The following is a 20,008-nucleotide window of genomic DNA, read 5'->3' as shown; positions in this document are numbered from 1 at the left end:
CGATATTCGTAATATTTCGCTAACGATGAGGCGTATCAGTATGGGATTTTGAGTAGTTTTAGTCGACCATAATATTATTGCACCTGGGAGTGAGACCACTTCATTCGGCTTTTCGTGAGTTTTTATCGTGATATTTCACAAGGGCAAGTTGAACATCTTATAGTACATGCACAACTGTCTCGAAATCGTTCACAGTATGACGCAATTTCCTTAGTCAGTACTGTGCTTTTCTACTGCAATGTCACTGTTTGTTCCAGTGGTGACTATAGGAGGCCAAATGCAATAATATTGTGGTAGGGTAACATAGTACATGTTGTTCTTGTTGTTGCCGTTTTCGTCAGTCTGAATACTAGTGATGCAGCCTTCTGTTCTGTTCTGTTCTGTCCAGTTCATGTCCGGATAAGTACTGCACCTGACATCAACTTGAACCTGCTTAGTGAAATCAACCCTTGGTCTCTTCTGCAATTTACCCCCCCTCCCCCGCTCCACACTTGCCTCCATCACAAAATTTACTAATCCTTGATGCTTCAGGGTGCTGTCTGTCAGCTAATTTCATCTTTTAGTCATGTTGTGCCATAGATTTTTTGTGTCACCAGTATAATTGAGTATGTCTTCATTATTTATGTGATACGCCCATATAGCATTAAACATTTGTTGCACCTTCTAATTGTTCTGCCAATAGTTAGTTACAAGGGCATGCTGAAACATAATGCTTCTGAATTTATGTGAAAACTCTTAAAGCTTTTTAAATCAAACTAACTTTCTTAACATTATGCAGCTTTACTCTTCATGTCTACATATTTATTTCTCAATGGTCACCCTGGAAATGAACACATTTCTCCCAACGAGAGACCACTGTAGACTATTTGATTGTGTTGATGGAGTCATAACCTCACCTCACTTTGCAGTGCTTCATCACTATCAAACTGAACTCTTCAAAGGTGTTGTGGAAACAGATCAATTGGGAGTGTACGAGGGCTGTTCAGAAAAGTAAGGTGACTTTTCAAATTGCGCAGGCAACATACATTCGATTATCGAGCTTTTTTTTTTGTTATGTTGGTGCAAATATCTCGAACATATGTTCACAATTTCAAGTGTACAGCATACTTAGTTTGTTTTTGACAGATAACAGGGTTAGACATAGTTTAGTATGCTCGGCGATGTTCGATTATTATGAAAAACGGAGCAAAGAATTTGCATCAAATTTTTGAGGAAAAATGGAATCAAGTGCTCTAAAACACTTGAAATGTTGACAGTGGCATACGGCAAGCCTGCTGTAAGTAATAAAAAATTACATGTAGTACAAGCTCCTCCAGTGTCAAGCAGATGCCATTGATGAACCTCGCTCTGGACACCCCAGCACATCAACAGATGATAACGTTGAAGCTGTGAAGAAAATTGTTTTGGGTCAATCCATACCAAGTGGTCCAGCACTGGTTGCTTGACCATATCAGAAAAATTTTATATTTGTTGGGTGGATTCCCCAATGTTTAGTAGTCACAAAAATATTTTTTTAAAAAAATGATTGTTTATTATTTTGAAACGGTGGCCATATTTGTCCCAAGCCGCATCGTTTTTTTGTATTTGCCAGCATCTGCATTTTTTACAATTATTCAGTAGTGGATTGTCCTAAGCCTTTCAGATAAAATGCATTTAGTTCAACACACTACGGGCTACAAATTAACATCACTATCATTTAGCTGAATGTATTCTTTAATGTATTTTTAATAGTTCAAAGGTATCAGCCACAAATTAAAAAACTCAATTTTTGAACACTAGTTTTCAAAAGAAAGATTAATTTCTCTGCTTTAATATTTTTTTCTGCTATTACACTGTATAGTATAGTTACTTTTTATAGAGTATCAATGGTGAGCAGCTTACACTTTAAAAAATACACCATTTTAAATTTAAAAAATACACTATTTTAAAAAATGGCATTTTTTAGTTTTTCCATTTTGTGGCATGCAATATCTTTGTTGGGGGACCAAATAAATATCTGAAAATTTCACAGTTAATAGACCTTTATGATATCAAACTTGAGTATAAATTTCAACTTTGAGATTCAACTGGAAAAAAATTACAAACACAAGTCAAAAATACGCTTTTTAACATCTGCGATATCTGGTAGGCCAATCAAATAAAGTATACCAATTGCATAATGTAACACACCACATTACACTAGCTAATGATTATCTGTCAAAACGATGCTATGGTAATTGTTTCAGCAGGCTAACAATTGCATCGGCAAGCCTATACAAGTCTGAGTGTTGTCTTCCCCCTTACACCAACAATTGTCTACTCACACTTATTTAGTTAGAAGTTCTTGAAGTGTGCAGTTGAAAAATAGTGTCTCAGTGTTCTGTTGGTGTTATTATTAATGAAGCATGTCATAAAAGTGAGTATGGAGTGTATTTTAAATACGTTACTTTAATCGAAGATTACAGTGGAGAAGAAAAAGTGTTGTTTTACTTAAAAATCGGCCCAGAGGTCAAATCAACATGCAAGTAGCATGAAATGAAATACTTAAAAAAAATTTCATCACGTTTTTGGTCAGTCTTGCATGGACCCTTTTGAGAAACATAAGAAACCTATAACAAAAGGTCTACGAGAAATAACATTTGATTGTTATTCTAAAAATAAAAGCCCTTTTGTCAGTCTCATACCAGGAAAATCATTGTGTCCAACATGTTATTCTAAGATATTTATAACTCACAAGAGAGAGGATAGTGAAACCTCAGATACAGAATTTTGTGACTTATCAGCAACCATTAAAAAGTAGACACAGCTTGTGAAATCCTGGGTATATTGCCTGCTAGTAAAATTAGAAAATTAAGTCAAGATAAAAGACCAAATGCCTTGAATACAGAAACTGAGAAAGTGGCAGCTACAGTCGAATAGAATTTGGAAATTTCATTTCAAAATACAATTTGTACTAAAACAGATGGAAGTTCTAAGACTTCACCCACAGAATATGATGATTTGATAGAAAAACTAAAAACTAAATGCAGTACTTCAAACAAAGAGGATAAAATTAAGATCATCAGTTTAATGCCGAATTCTTGTTGTAAAGCAAAAGTTAGTGATGAATTTAGTGTGTGAGAACATGTTTTTAAGTTAACAAGGCAGTTAGTAAAAGCACAGGGAATTTTACCAGCATTAAAAAAGAAAAGTGCATCTAATTTGGTAGATGAAAACACAATCAATAAAGTTATTAAGTATTATGACGATGACAATAACAGCTGTTTGATGTCTTGCAAAAAAGACTGTGCTTCTGTGAAAGAAAATGGTTCGAAGATTCAAAGACGAAAAAAGGTTAATATTGTGTAATTTAAATGAACTATTCACTGAATTTAAAAAAGAAACTCCTGACATTAAAATTGGAAGATCAAAGTTTTAAGAGTTGATACTAAGATGGTGTGTTGTTGTTTGTTTGTATCATCAAAACGTAAAGTTGATTATGAATGGGGCCAATCTTAGAGTTGACTATAAAGACCTTTTGGCAGTTATGGAATGCAATATTGACAGTCACGATTGTATGATCAAGGGAGAATGTGAAGATTGTCCAGGCAAGTGTTACTTGACATGTTTGAAGAATCCGAAGATGATGATTTGATGCCTGACAATATAAAATACAAACAATGGGTGACACAAGACAGAACTAAAATGGTGACAGTCATAAAATCACGAGAAGAATTTTTTGGAATGTTGGTGACTAACCTTGAAAATCTGAAAATGCATTATTTTATTGCAAAAGCTCAAAGTAAATTTTTGAAAGACAAAAAGCAAACCTTGGCAGCTGATGAATGCTTAGTTCTTGCTGACTTTTCAGAAAATTATTCCTTTGTTGTTCAAGATGAAGTACAAGGGCACCACTAAACAGCAGCACCCTTCCATAAGAAAACTGATTTACTTTTCGGATGGGGCAGCAAGTCAATATTTAAAAAAAAAATGTTAAAATCTCCGTTCATAAAGATTATTTTGGGTTTGATTTGGAATGGCTTTTTCTCACTCCATGCCATGGAAAGAATGCTTGATGGTGTTGGGGGTACAGCAAAGCGAGCTGTCACAAAGGCAGCTCTGCAGCGGACCGATGACAATCACATCGTAACACCTCAAGAAATGTTTGAATTCTGTAAAAAATACATCAAAGGAATTACCTATGTTTTTGTAAAATGTGAGGAAACACAAGAAGTCTATGACACTGTCTTGAAGGAAAGGTGCAACACTTGTCAGAAGGTTAAAGGCACTCGATCTTTTCATTGTTTTGTACCCCACCCACACAACTTACTGAAGTGTAAGATCACATCAACTTTGCCTGATAGTGAACTTAATCATTGTGGAAAACATGTACAACTGGTTCTTCAAAATAAAGACATAGTGGCTTGTGTTTATGATGAACAGTGGTGGATTGGCAAAGTTGATAATATTGATTGTCAAAACCAAGATGTACATGTTGTATTTTATCACCCTCTATGACCAAGGACATCTTTTAAAAAAAATTGAGAAGAATCAAGTTTGGATGCCACATAAAAATGTACTGAGGAAGCTGTCTCCCATGGAATTTACAATTGTGACTCGGTGTACTTATAATCTAACACCCAAAATGATTGAACCAATTTCTCAAATGTACAATGATCGATGTAAAAAAACAAACAACAAGAGAACAGTTTAATGTAATTAGTAGGCTTATTTTCAATAAAAAAAGTAAGTAATCATAGATATGATTAAATTAATATAATAGAGGGAAACATTCGACGTTGGAAAAATATATCAAAAAACAAAGATGATGTGACTTACCAAACGAAAGCGCTGGCAGGTCGAAAGACACACAAACAAACACAAACATACACACAAAATTCAAGCTTTCGCAACAAACTGTTGCCTCATCAGGAAAGAGGGAAGGAGAGGGAAAGATGAAAGGATGTGGGTTTTAAGGGAGAGGGTAAGGAGTCATTCCAATCCCGGGAGTGGGATGGATATGTGTGTGCGCGCGCGCGAGTGTATACCTGTCCTTTTTTCCCCCTAAGGTAAGTCTTTCCGCTCCAGGGATTGGAATGGCTCCTTACCCTCTCCCTTAAAACCCACATCCTTTCGTCTTTCCCTCTCCTTCCCTCTTTCCTGATGAGGCAACAGTTTGTTGCGAAAGCTTGAATTTTGTGTGTATGTTTGTGTTTGTTTGTGTGTCTTTCGACCTGCCAGCACTTTCGTTTGGTAAGTCACATCATCTTTGTTTTTTGATATATGATTAAATTATATACAGTAACTGATATATTTTATTCCATAAGCCTAGATATCGCAGATGTTAAAAAACGTATATTTGTAATTTTTTTTCCTTAAATTCCAATTGAATCTCAAAGTTGAAATGTATACTGATGTTTGATATCATAAAGGTGAAATTTTCAGATTTTTATTTGGTCCCCCAAACAAAGATATTGCAGGCCACAAAATTAAAAAATTTCATTTTTTAAAATAATGTATTTTTTAAGTGCAAACTGCTCACCATTGATACTCTATAAAAAGTAACTATACTATACAGTGTAATAGCAGAAAAAATATTAAAGCTGAGAAATTAATCTCTCTTTGGAAAACTTCTGTTCAAAAATTGAGTTTTTTTAATTTGCGGCTGATAAGTTTGAACTATTAAAAATATATTAAAGAATACATTCAGCTAAGTGATAATGATGTCAATTTGTAGGCCAGAGTGTGTTGAACTAAATGCATTTTATCTGAAAGGCTTAGGACAATCCACTACTGAATAATAGTAAAAAATGTAGATGCTTGCAAATAAGAGAAAACGCATGCGGCCTGGGACAAATATGGCCGCCATTTCAAAATGATAAACAATAAAATCTTTTAAAAAAAATTTTTGTGACTACTAAATATTGGGGAATTCACCCAGCAAATATAAATTGTTTCTGAGATGGTCAAGCAACCAATTATTATTATTATTATTTTTTTTTTTTTTTTTTTAATTGACCCTTTTGGAAAATTGTCAAACTACCATAAGAGAAGTTGCTGAGGATGTTGGCATATTGGTCAGCTCAATTTTTTCAGACGATTTGGGCACGAGATGTGTGTCAGTGAAGTTGGTTTGAAAACATCTCAATTTTGATCAGAAGAACTGTCGCATGAGCTCTTGAATGACGTCAGTGATGATCTTGATTGGCTGAAAATGGTCATAACTAGTGACAAAACATGGGTTTATTGTTGTGATGTCGAATCCGAAGCCCTATTGTCCCAATGGAAGCATCCCAGAGAGCAAAGACTGATAAAAGCATGCCAAGTTCGGTCAAATGTCAAAGTTTTGCTCACTGTTTCTCCCCCCCTTCCAATTACCCTGTTGTAATGCATCATGAATTTTTGCCTCAAGGTCGTATGGTCAATAAGGAGTATTACCTTGACGTTATGCACCGTTTGTGAGGAGCAATTCGCAGAAAATGTCCAGAATTGTGGAAAAACAATCTATTGCTTTTGCATCACAACAATTGAGGAAATAAAAACTGTGTCACTGGAAGTACTGAAGGCTATACCAAAAAGTGGTTGTAAGGAGTGTTTAGAGGATTGGGAGAAGCATTGGCACAAGTGTATTGTATGTGAGGGGGATTACTTTGAAGGGGACAACATGAATATTGTTGCATAAATAAATATTTTTTCATAAAAATATAAAGTCACTTTACTTTTTGAACACACCTCGTATGGATGATGATTGGTGATAGTGAACCTGAAGTGTTGGATTGTTTCAGATGTCACAGTACTTCTGTGTGGTCTGGCATTGTCTTGCCGAAAGAGAGGGTGCTCCTTGTGTGGACAAACTCTTTTGAATTCGAAACTCAATTGTGCCATGCTGTTTCTCACACACTGCTATTATTGTGTTACGTACCGTCATGTTACATGCTAAAATTTGGAGCTCTCTAGTGGCTTTAAGAGTTTTCACATTAAAACTTCGGAGCCCTTGCTTTTCAGCACACTCATAGTTTAATGTTACATAGATCATTTGTATGATAAATCAAAATGGTACAAAATGATTCATTTTACATTCACACCCCAAATTAATTTTTAAATATGGCCCCAGGTTGAACAGTTATAACTTTTTTAAAATATGTACAGATTTGAGTAAGTAATTCCTACCTGCCATGTTTTCTACATTACCCTATTAAAAATTCTTGTACAGAATAGGAGGAGTTGTAAAGGAGAAACTTTTCAATTTGTTTTCAAATTTTACTTTTCTGTCTGTCAGACAATGTATATCACTTGCTAAATGAGCAAATATTTTAGTTGCAGCATTGTGCAGTCCTTTTTGTGCTAAGGTCAACCTTAATGTGAAGTAATAAATGTCATTTTTTCTTCTGGTATTGTAATTATCTACTTCATTGTTCAATTTCCACTGCAGTGGGTAATTTACAGAAAACTGAGAAGCTGTAATCAAAATCCCTAACTCCTTAAACAGATTTATAGGAGATGATTGTTGGTGAGCGCCACATATTATTCCTACAGCACGTTTTTGAGCTTACCCCAGAATAATATTCCAGAGCAGATTATGAAGTGCAGACTTTGGTTCACGTTCTCCACAACATTTTCTATGTGATGATTCGAATTTTTGTTGTTTGTAACTCTTCTCCTGAGGTATTTACCGTGCAACCAAAATCTAAGGTTTTTTGGTACTCGTGTGGAGGATCTCACGATTAGTGGTTTTTTAGGGTCCAGTTGCCACTTTTTGCTCTATGCAGATCTCGTCTAAGTCATTTTGCAGTTCGTTTTGAGCTTCTGATTACTACATTAGATGTTAGAGGGAATTGTCTCGAAACAATCAGAGGGGGCTGCTCTGATTGTCTCGGATATCACTTGTATAGATTAAGAACATCAAAGGGTCTATAACGCTTCCTTAGAGAACCCAGATATCACTTATGTTTCACCTGGTAACATCCTGCCAGTTACTACAAACCGTGAACATTCAAACAGGAAATCATGAATAGCATCACACAACTGAGATGATGATACGCAGACATGAAATTTTACGTTCAATAAGTGTAAAAATGTTGTATCAGTATGAGATTCCATATCAGTAACACTCATTACTTTGTGAATAAGGAGGTAGTTGTGTTTTGCAAAAATGATATTTGCTGGTTATGTGTCAAAAGACAGTTGTTTTTTTTTTTTTATAGATATTTCATAATGTTGCAACACAGTGTATGTTCCAAAATCCTCCCGCGCATCTGCAAAACTGTGCTCAAAAGCCGATGGACAATGTCTCACAAAGGCTGAGGTACACTGTAGCCGAGTAGTGTAAATGACAGTACACACTTTGCAATAAAATTATTTATTAACGTGACTAAACTACAAACAGCTTCTGAGAATGAATTCCCACGCAACTTGGTAACAGAAATGCCAATACTTGACAGTGCCTACCAGGTTTACACTAGAAGTGTAGAGATGTGCATGGTCCAGGGAGGATAAGTAATGGCACAGTTCCACGAGGCTGGGAGCTCACAAGCATTCCACTGACGAGCAGCAAAGTGTCGTTACAACACTGTTGCACAAGGTAATGAGATGGAAATGGAGTGTCATGTGGGGTTCACAGTGTAGGTAAGATGGTTCCTCAATAGGCAGCGGTGGATGTCGGTCCATATCAGAGTCTCGTAGCTGCTGGCTGTCGGTCAGTTCGAGCCTGGAGCGGAACTGGCCATCAAAGATTGGAGTGCCTAGTGCGCCAACCTAAGTAGGCATCTGTGGAAAAGAATTTGCGCAGTTTGGTCTGGACTCGTGACTATGTGGACACGAGTAGATGCCTTCAACTGTTGCAGTGTGTACCACGACTTGCTTGCTACGTAGTTGCGTGGTTTGCACCCGTGGACACGTGGCAGCTGCTGGAGGCTCGACGGTACGCAGTTCAGAAGGAGAGCTCCCTAGCAGTGGGATAAACTTTTTGAGACCATTTGTATGTTGACGTTGGTTAAAGTCCCAGTTAGTACAGTCTGCAGCCATTCACCCTGATGGCCCTTTGTTTATGGATAATCAATGGAAAAAAAAAATGGAATTTCGCGTGATGCTGCACTGCTTTAAAAAGTAATGGTCAACACTCTTGATTACATTGTGTAATTGTTAAGGTAAAGGCCTTACAAAAGGTTGTAGGTTAAAATCTCATCAGATGCTTGGAAATTTATTTTTAAATCTTTTCCAAAATGATGATGATGATGATCATTATCATTATTAGCAAATGTCCTCATTGGAGAACAATAAGCAAGTGATTTTCAATCTTTCTTAGGGTTCTTCTTATTTTCCCAGCATTTCTGTATTTTCTCCCCGAAGGCCTTCTTTCTTCAGTCCACTTTGGTCAGTATCGTTTTGGTTCCATCTCTGGAATAAACTTCCACTTACCAATTTTGCTTCTGAATGTATCCCTGTCTGATGTGTTTGTTACATCAATTTTTGCTTTTGTCAAATCCTTCTTAACTTCAGTTACCCAAGATACTGATGCTTTAAGGGATGTCACATAGTCCAATAGATGTTTAGCTAGTCTGTTTCCAGGTAATCTGTCTAGGTGTCGGTAGAACTTCATCTCTTTCTGACGTCAATTTCAATCTTTGATACTTTTTCTGTTGTCTCAAAAGTTTTCAGTCCATATTCATCTAGTGTGTACTGTGGACCCAGAATTTTTGTAATAATCTTTCTCTCTATTTTCTTAATTTCTTGTAAATCTAGTTTTCAATTAAGTGAAAGTGTCTCACTTGCATGTGTGACTGTCGGCTTGGTTACTGTGTTGTTGTCTGAATTTAAGGCCTTTTGACAGGAATTTTTTGTTATACAAATTCGAAACAAGTCCTGACGCTTTCTTAATTTTCTGCAGTCTGTTTGTGTGTGCTATTTGTTCAAGTCCTGTTGGTTCAATCATTTCCCTGAAGTACTTAAAATGTTTGACTCTGTTGATTTCACCATAATTTGTTTTAAGTTTCAGAGTTTGGAAAGCATGAATTCAGTCTTCTCAAAGGAGAGTTGCAGGCCAACCATCTCTGCACGTTCTTTTTTTCTTCTTTCATTTCGAATCGCAAAGTCGTCTGCAAATGCTAAGTATGTAATGTTTTATTTTCCTTGACCTCTTCCTAGTTTGATTGGCTTCCAAAAGTTTTGTTTTCTTAGTTCAATTTCCCATTCTTTCATTACTTTGTCTAAAACTACGTTGAACAATAGTGGCAAAATCCCATCTCCTTGTCTTACTCTTGTTTTAGCCAAGACTGGTTCAGAAATTTCATCTATGACTTTAATTTTTTATTTTATTTCTGACACTCTTCATTCAGTCAGTTTTTGAGTTTTGGTGTCTAGTTTGTGTTCTTCTAGACTATTGCATAGAGATTCTGTCTATAGAATCGTGCTTTCTTAAAATTAACAAATGTGCAGACTATTGGTTTCGACTTGATTGCTGTAATTTTTAAAATAGTCTTAAGATTAAAGATCTGTTCTGGGCATGATTTATTATGTCCAAAGCTTGCTGGGTAATAGGAAATTGTATGTTGTAGCTGTTCTTATGCTCTCTTTAGAAGAGACGCAGATAAAATTTTGTAAGTGATTGGCAAAGGTGAAATGCCTCTGTAATTGTTTACATCTGATCTCTCTCAGTTTTTGTGCAATGGGCAAATTAGTGCACATTTCCAATCATCTAGAATTTTTTGTCTGCAGAATTTCTTGAATGATTTGAGTGATCGCTCTTAAGGAATTTGGGCCAAGTTTCTTCAGTAGTTAAGCTACAATTCCATCTTCTCTTGATGACTTATTAGTTTTAAGGTTTTAAGCTATTCATTCATGTGATCTGTTAGTAATCTGAGGAATTTCGTACTTGGTTATGAAAAATAATTGGCTGATTCTTGACAATTTTCTTTGTTTGTACCAATTCTGCATTTTGTTTCCTGAAACAGAGGTTTTGTGGAGTGTATCCTTTGATTTGATTTGCAAAAATAATAATAATTATTATTATTCAGTTAATTGGGAAAATGTAATTTTTATTTCTGTTTATTTGTCACATCTTTTTAATTATCATATTATTTTTTTCATTTTCTCTCATTTTTCTTCCACTTGTTCTTTTTCAATTTGGAGTGTTTGTTCATGTGATTTTATTACCTTTGTTTTAATTTCTTCTGTTTTATCATCCTGTATTATCCTCCATGTTATCGCAAGTATTATTTCTGTTCTGCATTTGATTGACTGTCATTTTACTTACTATCCTTTCTTTTCATTTAGATTTTCACTTGTGTTATTTTGTCCACAGAGCAACAAGAATTTGCTTCAAATGTTTTTATGACAATTACCATCCAAAAATCTGTACATCTCATAAGGAAAAATAGGTTTTGACATCTCTGTAAAGTCAACAGAAATATATTACTTTGTCTTTTGTTTTTTTGTTTTTTAAGTGATTGATTGGCAATTTAAATGTTATGGTAGATAAACAAAAATAATTAAATTCACATACACAATTTTAAAGTGGAATAAGAATAATACGAAGAAAAAATGAGAGTAATTGAAAAAGTTAATACGGTGATTAACATGATGGAACAGAGAAAAAGATATAAGAAAACTGCATTTAAACCAAGTAATTGTATAAAAATAATTATCAAACTCAATACAATCAAGATTTAACAATCAAACATTTCAAAGCACCTGATGAGATTTGAACTCACAGCCTCATGTGAGACCTGTACAATAACGATTATACTACACAATCAGTCTGTATAAAATTTCCTTCTTAAGTTGTATATCATCACATGAAATACCAAAATTTCTTATTGTAAGTTACTCTCAAACAAGGGCCCATCTGGATGAGTGGCTGCAAAATACCTGAGACCTTAACCTACATCACTGTACGGATGGTTTCAAAAGTTTATACCAGCCCTGGGTATTCACCCTTGTCAGTGACTCTTCCATTAGCAAACATCCTCCAAAGTTGTGCAGGGACTGTATTTGTTCCATGATGGATATAGGTCAAGTGTGGTGAATGAACATACAGGGGCGCAGCCCTGCCTATACCACATAGACAGTAACAATAGGCAGATCGACAAATGTGTCTGTTGTGTCTGTGGAGCTGTACTGCCCTGTCGAGTTCAGTCGGGCGGTGGGCTATGTAATTAACCTGTGACGAGGTGTGGGCTACGTAATACACCTGTGACGGTGACAGCCATGATGTACGTGCCGTCCTTCATCAGTCATAAGTGGTGCTGGCCTAACTGTTTTGACCACCTCACTGTTGGACTCCAACTATGTTTCCTGTGTCTCTGCTCTCACCTTTCCCTCCAAGCACAGCCTCTCAGCGCTGCACCAGTTCCCCCCACTCCCATGCAGCACTAAAGCATCTTCCCCGACCCCCAACCTGCTGTCCCTCCCTCTGCCTCTTCTGCCTCCACCATCCATCTGAGGTGACTGCTCACAGTACAACATTCGGTGCCTCGGTAGACACGAGGAGAGGTTGCCAGGGTTGACTGGTTTTTTAAGCTGTGCATACGGTGTTAAAGTTTAGGATCCAACATATCACGCACTGCAGCTAGTCATGCTGGCAGCCAGTCATGCTGGCAGCCCTCCATTTGCAAGTAGTCAACGAGAAGAAATTGTGTAATTTTGGGTGATCCTCTAGTGCTTCAAAACTAGTAGCAGTAAGCAGACTGGCAACATAGCGTAACGGTTAAAGTGCGTTAACTACATGCGGAAGATTGTGTGTTAAAATCCACTTGGGTGCTTCGAGATTTTTTTATTTTTTATCTTTATTGAAATTATTTTGATTGTTATTTCTATTTAGTTAATTGGTTTAAATGTATTCTTTTATTATTTCTAATCCTATGTCATGCTATTTTAGTCAACATTTTAACTTTGATTTGCTGTCAAGCTTTCTACCTTTCGTTTTTTTCCATTTGGAAACTGTGCACATATGAATTTAATTTTTTTTAAATTTAACTATCATAGTTTTCAATGTTTAAAGACTATCAATTAAAAACAAAAGACAAAATTTATGTTGACTGTGCAGTGATGTAAAAATTAGATTTTGCATTGCAAGATGTAAATTTTTCTGGATTGTAATCATAACACAAAGATTTAAGACATAAATTCTTGTTGAGAAATGGTCAGAATAATGCAGATGAAGATTTAAGTGAAGGCAGGGTTATGACTACAAAGGAAGCCAAGAAAAATGAAAAACAGAAATAATGAAAGTAGTGGACAAAATTATAAAATGGCGAAACAAAAGAAATCAAATCAAAGAAAATGAATAATACTAATTTAAATCATATGAACAAAATTCTAGATTAAATGAAGACACCATGAGAGAAAATGAAAAAGCTAATGCAATGATTAAAGTGAGAATGAGGATTAGAAATAAAGAATTTGCAAGTAAACCATTTAATTGAGTAAAAAGCAAAATCAAAATAATTTTGCAAGGATTAAAAAATAAAATATTTCAAAGCACCAGAAAAGAATTCAAATCCACAACCATCTTCATATGAGGAATTCACCTTAGCCATTACACTACGCCACTAATCTGCTTACTGTAAATATTTTTAAATCTCTGTAGCACAATGCATAATAAGTCCACCCACCTCCCCCCTCTGTTGATTACTTGCAAATTAGGGTCCAACATGATGAATGGTTGAAGGTGTGATACCCGGGAACCTAACATACACAACTGTACAGAGGGTTTCAAAGGGTAATCCCTTCTTGTGTATGCTATTTATCAAACACATTCTAGGTTACACTTGAGCAAATACCTTCAGAAAATAATATCTAACACTTGAAGTTGCATGAAATGGTAACAAATTTCTCTATTGCCAGTCTGCATTCTTCTTATTTTTTTATTTCTCATTTTCTAATCCATTTAATTAACACTTCTGTTTAAGTTTCATTGAATTTTCAAACCTTGTACTATACAGAACATGGCTAATTGTATAACATTTGAGTTTTCTATTATTTTGACATACCTTGATTTGGGTGAATGGAATTCGTTTTTGACATTGTGTATGTTTTTCAGCCAAATAATAACTTGTTGAATGAGGAATACAAACGATCGTCAGAGGAGAGGGATGAAGTCATTGCTTTGGATGGAAGTCCAAAGTCTCAAAACCAGGTACTAATTTTGCTGTTACTGTTTAGAATTCATTTATACACATTTGCAATAGTTCATCAGATCCTGGCTACTAAACTAGTATATGCTCTAATTGATGGTACTCTCCTATCATTTTATTTTATCTGTAAAGCGGGATCTACACTTTACACCAGCAGTGTAATGTAACAGCTATTAAAGATTAATTTGATGTTCTTGAACACACATGCCATGAACACCCCCCCCCCCCCCCCCAAAAAAAAAAAAAAAAAAAAAAAAAAAAAAAAAAAAAAAAAAAAAAAAAAAAAAAAAAAACCACACACACACACACACACACACCACACACACACACACACACAATTTTTTCACGGCTCTATTTCTTTTTATTTATCACGTCACATTAATTTTATTATTTACTGAAAATCGGGTTTATGTGTGGGTCTATGCTGCACTTTCCTTGGTGGTGTTCATGATTTCCAAGTGGATCTATCCTGATGGAAGTGTGTTGTAGATGGTTTTTCACAATCAGTTTTGACCAATCGCCTTGTGTCTGATGGTATGAAATGCTCTTGATACCTTTTCACGAAATCTGATGAAGCATGAACCAGGTGAAACACATTATTTGTAAATGACTTTTGTCATCCTTTCACAGTGTCGTCATTATTCCACGCTGGCTTTTCCGTTGTTTAATAAACATAATTTTAATATATTTTGGGAACTTCGGAATAGCACCTGGTAGAATACTAAACACCTTGCAGAGATTTCTTCTTAGATCTAACACCACATTTTTATTGGCCATCACTGGTAACCCACCCTGTGCTGCATGCTCTTATTTTCGCAATAAGACGTCTGTTACAAATTTTTGCTTACTGCAGTTGCAGCGGGCGTACTCTAGGCAGTGTGAAGAGCTCAAACTTCTCAAGAAGCAGTTGGCAAACCGTGAGAGGCGCGTCTCGGAGCTGGAAGAGGAAGTGCAGCGGCTGCGCAAGGCGCTCGGCAAGTAGAGACGTGCAGCGAGGAGCTGTGGATTGGAAGCTTTCGATGTTACCAGGGGGGTCCTGGCGATCCCCTGCTTAATGTTTTTAAGCTGTTTTAACACTATTTACATTTAATGACCTAGCTTTGACTAGGTGAAGAGGCAATGGACTGCATTAGCTTATCAACGTTCCTGTCACTATTACACGGGCTGTTTTGTAAGTGCTGTGAAGATGAGTGACAAATGTTGGGCACTTAAACAGAGCTACATTCTGCTTCTCACACGTTTTGGAGGAAGCTAGCAGAACATTGCCAGCAAAGCCATATTCTTGGTGCACGTGCGCACACATTCAATCAGTTCGAGAGTAGTGTAATGTTAGTGTTTCAGCGATATTCCTAGCTGTGTTGCTTTGCTGTAACAAAGTTTCTTATGATGTGCAAGTAACTGTTCTAGTATTACATTTTTGATAACAGTGAATTGAAAGAAGTGAGTCACATCATTTATGTTAATTTCTAATTCACTACACATGGAGTAAATTAAAAATACTGTTTAAATGTCTGTATGGATCATATGAAACAATTTTTTTGTAATTTGTTTTTGTTATTCATGTCTTGACGTGGTGTCCTTTTCGTATAGTGCCAGGAGTTCTGGAAGACTTTCTTGCCCCCTTATAATGAAAAGTTGCTTTGTAATAGTCTACCCAAATAGGAATAACCAGTAAAAATGTTTGTAGGTTACATGTATGATTTGTAATATTATTGGGATTTATTTCATCTGTAACTAATAGTATATGCCTCGTACTAAATTCATACCATTACTACTTGATGTACTTAAATAATTTTGTACACAAGATACCTAAAAGGAAAAAGAAACAACTGTGTTGGAATAAAAAGTGTTGATACTTGAAAGATATTAAGGAGAGGTACAGAAAAACAATAGCTCTGTTAATCTTAAGTTTTCGTTCATGTATTTAAACTCGAATCAGTTTTTTCATTACTTTTTTTTATAAAGAACAATTTTTAAAAAATCCACTTAAAGAATTAATTCTACAGCTGTCATAAATTGAATTGTACAAGAACACTATTAACCAAAAAACTTACAATTGTGTAAATGTGAATTTTATTCTTCCTGACAATAGCTTCAGCTATTTTCATATCTCCCAATGTTAATATTCTTAATCTTAAAAATTATTTAACTGTGCAGTATGTTGGCAAGAAATTTGTGTGAAACTGCTTGGAAGGAAATCTTTATCATTTGGCATTTTAGCTCAGGCTGACGACCTTAAAACGTAGCATTTTTCCTACCAAAATAAATGATACAGCCGTGAGGTAGGAAAAGTATAACTACTGAAATTCGCAAATTATTCTTGTGGATTGTTGTGTAAAATAATTAGTTATTGTATTTCATTGGGTGCAGTTAAATTGCAAGCAGGTGCTTGATTTATTTGCACTGTTAAATTACCTTTTTCTGCATAATTCTGTGTTTAATTGAATTTGTGAGAACCTGTTTTATATTTGATAAATTCACACATGTATATCTGTCTGATTAAAAACTGAACCGAATTTGCTTCAGGTATCTGGGTTATTCCCAGTCTAGCACACATTTTCAGCTTGTCTCTTTTCTTCTGCCATTTATTTCGCTGAGTGTGTTGTTTTGCTAATGGGGTGTGCCTGTAGTACTTGTAAAATCTTGCTCTGCTGATTTTATTTGCCATATCCGTATTGCACATCTGCAGAGTGGAGACAAGTAACAAAATATGAGATTAAAAATGTGTTGTTGTGTTTTAGAATGTAATTAGTGTAACTTTACAGCTGGTAAATAGCTGTTATTGTTCTCTGAAATTTGGAAAATCTTAATGAAACTAACATACCATTAATATAAATATTGGTTACATTTTGTAAGTATATATTTGATACTAGTTTCATTTAAGAAACAGAATAGCTTAGATCAGAGGTTTAAAGAGTAAAGGAAATTGGGAAGTATTGCTTGAAGTTGGTTTTAAATAAGTAAGTGATGTTTGCAAAAAGATTCTGGGAAAGCTAATAGAGGCTGTTCAGTTACCAAAGATTGAAAACTGTCTTTCATAAATAAGGCACAACTTTGTGGTTCTCAAGCTATTTGTGGGTGATACAGACTGGAAGTTTCACGGAAATTTGATTGCATTTGGTAGGCTTCATGTTCAGTTTTTGAATACGTCGTAGAGCAGGTTTTCCTTCTAAACATTAGTCCTGGTATTGAATAACAGGTGGTGTAGAATACCACAGCCCTCTGAAATTGTGATTAAGCAGACATTTGTATAACGATCCCTTTGGGGGGAGAAACTTCAGCATTACACATTATAACAAAGCTCTTTGCAGAATGTGGGAAATATTTTTGCGTCTGTCAGGTTTGTCTTTCCTTTCTTGATTGATTCTCAAACAGAATGTGTTCAGAAAATGTAACTTAAAAAGCTCATTAAGTAAAATTGTACTGCCTCCACTACTTCATTTCTGTACCTGTAACAAATCTATGTTCATGGATGTGGGGACCATTTTGTTGTTGATTTTTTGGGCTCGGGAAGGTGACACACTAGGAGTACCCAGCAGAAGTGATAAATTATCTCATGTACTGCAGTATTCTTGGCACTAATTGTTCCTTGAATAAAGTCAGGCTATGACATATTCTTCTGTCAGAACTCTCCATACAATCTCAGGGGATGTATCTTCTACAAAAGCTGTTATTCAGAAGAGTGTACTGGTCACAGATAGTCATCCAATTTTCTGTGGTTCCAGTTTATAATGAGACTTACCATGCATTTCATTCCATGACACGTGTAATTTAGACACTTTCAATGTTTGAAGCTTAATGTTGTCAAAAAAAATTTGCAGGCTTGCTACAGTATACAAAGGGGTCAAATAATTTGACATATTTAACTCTTATATGGAGATATAGAGGCAACTTGTTCTTTTTCATTTTTAAATAGAGCAACTCTTCAAAGATAAAAATGATTATATATTGCAGAGTGGTGCCAAGTGTGGTCCTAACTGTGGCAGGAAGTTAGCTGGACCGCATGTCAAAATATAGTTGCATTAAAACGTGTTTCTGCATTGTTGTTGCCGGCCGCTGTGGCCGAGCGGTTCTAGGCGCTTCAGTCTGGAACCACGCGACCGCTACGGTCGTAGGTTCAAATCCTGCCTCGGGCATACATGTGTGTGATGTCCTGCACTGTTGTTTGGTAGTTTTAGCATAGAAATATACAACAGAAAATGTGACTGCTAGCTGTTAATTTAAAATGTAAGAGATCAGTGCTAACAGTAAAAATGATGAAATAAACATCTGAGGGGTTAAGATATCAAAAATGTTAAGAGTAATTTCTGTTAGGTCTTATCCTGTACATTCAATACACAGCTACATGAAAAATATTTTTTTTATTTATTTTTTTTTCTTTTTTCTTTTTTTTTTTTTTCTTTTTTTTTTCTCTCTTTCATGTTGTTACCAGATCAGCTTTATTAATATCCTTTCTTTAAAAAAGAAAGTTTAGATTTCTGCTGTAGGTAAGTTGATTGAAAAGCAGTCAAACATTTTATTGAAGTGTGTCAAAAGTCTTGTTACACACAGTCAGACATAAACTAAATTAGTATGGGGCAAAGTGCATGCAAGTAGTCGTTATTTGTGGCTGAGCAAGTGGAATGTAGTTCCAGGTTCGCTGATGATCATGATATTGCACTGGAAACATGAGAAGCAGAAGCCACTTTTGTATTCTGGTACCAGTGTCTTCAGTGATCATTTGAAAAATTCATGACACTGCTCTACTTGGAACAATAGCAATGTATACCTCATTTCTACCCCAGTCTCTTTCTTAGATGTAAACATGATGCTGGTACTTTCACCTGGATTACAGTTTGCTTGTCATATAACAGCTGTCAATGTTCCTCAGTGAAACTCTTCCCCCCAAAAAGGTGGGAAATTTATGAACTGAAAAGAGAAGGGTACAGGTTGCAGTGCAATTTGGGAACTTCACCAACCAAATGTTGTCCCTCAAACTGCTCAGTTAGTTAACCTTATATGAAATTAGTTTACAGCTTGTTTTTGGGTAACCACCTGTAAGACTTTTGGCTGTCATTTGTTTAAGGAAAAATGTGTGTAGGTCTGATATATTACCACAAAACTGTAGTGTGTACTTAAACATTCAGTAGTGCTACCTCTCTCTCTCTCTCTCTCTCTCTCTCTCTCTCTCTGATTTACATATCAGCATATAAGAGCAAATTCAGTAGAAGGTTTAAGCTTTGGCAGCTTAGCAAAGAAGACTGATTTCTGCAGTATTTACCAGTCACACACACCATTCTGTTTGGCTGTTTTGGGATGAAGTAAAGAAAAGGTTTTGGAAAGAGACTGAGAAAGTTGTCAGTGTAGGGGAATAGAATTTATATCCCTTGTCCTGTACAACTTTTTATTTGATATGGTCTTTTCTTATCTTAGCCAGAAAGAATGATTTCACAGTTTCTGATATGGGAACTTTGAGTCGAATTTTCAGAACTTTACACCAAAGTACTTTGCATTTAACTCTTAAGAGTATATTCTAGATGTTAATAGTTATTATTTGTGTTAAAAATATTTTTGTAACGCATTTTCATATGAGACAAGGCTAGTTGTATAAGCAAGTAGGTGAGCCAAAGAAAATGCCAGAGGTAATATCTTCTGGAAGGAGTCTGTGATTGTGTAGTGAAAAGGGAAATGTAGGTATGTGAAGTGTGTTTCTGTGGGTAATGTTTGGGACTGATTGTCATGGAATTTGTACTACCATATGAAAATGTAGTGTAATAGCCACATCTAAAGCTTGTATAGGAATTGAGGTGTGTGCAGTAATTTGTAAATACATTAAACAATGTACCTGTGAGTAGTGGTTACGTCCATATCTGTTCAGTTTGGTTGCTGTAGTGTATTCAAATTGTCTGTTGGTATAGTTGGGTACACCAGGCATAGGA

The 20,008-nt window shown here is 35.6% G+C and overlaps 1 protein-coding gene across 3 annotated transcripts in view; it reads left to right on the top strand.

Annotated features, from left to right (window-relative positions):
• The window catches only part of LOC124718945 (coronin-2B-like), a 126,443-nt gene extending 108,014 nt beyond the window's left edge, over positions 1-18,429 (top strand). For all 3 annotated transcript variants that reach the window (XM_047244612.1, XM_047244611.1, XM_047244613.1), the window contains exons 13-14: positions 13,997-14,092; positions 14,944-18,429. In XM_047244612.1, the coding sequence (XP_047100568.1) occupies positions 13,997-14,092; positions 14,944-15,072 (225 nt within the window). In that variant the 3' untranslated portion in view covers positions 15,073-18,429. The remainder of the gene's footprint in view (positions 1-13,996; positions 14,093-14,943) is intronic.
• The last annotated feature ends 1,579 nt before the right edge of the window (positions 18,430-20,008 follow it).

Source organism: Schistocerca piceifrons, chromosome 10 (assembly GCF_021461385.2).
Source record: "Schistocerca piceifrons isolate TAMUIC-IGC-003096 chromosome 10, iqSchPice1.1, whole genome shotgun sequence".
In the NCBI taxonomy this organism is placed as follows: Eukaryota; Metazoa; Arthropoda; class Insecta; order Orthoptera; family Acrididae; genus Schistocerca; species Schistocerca piceifrons.
The sequence above is the reverse complement of the archived record's forward strand: the minus strand, read 5'-3'. Positions and strand labels throughout refer to the sequence as shown.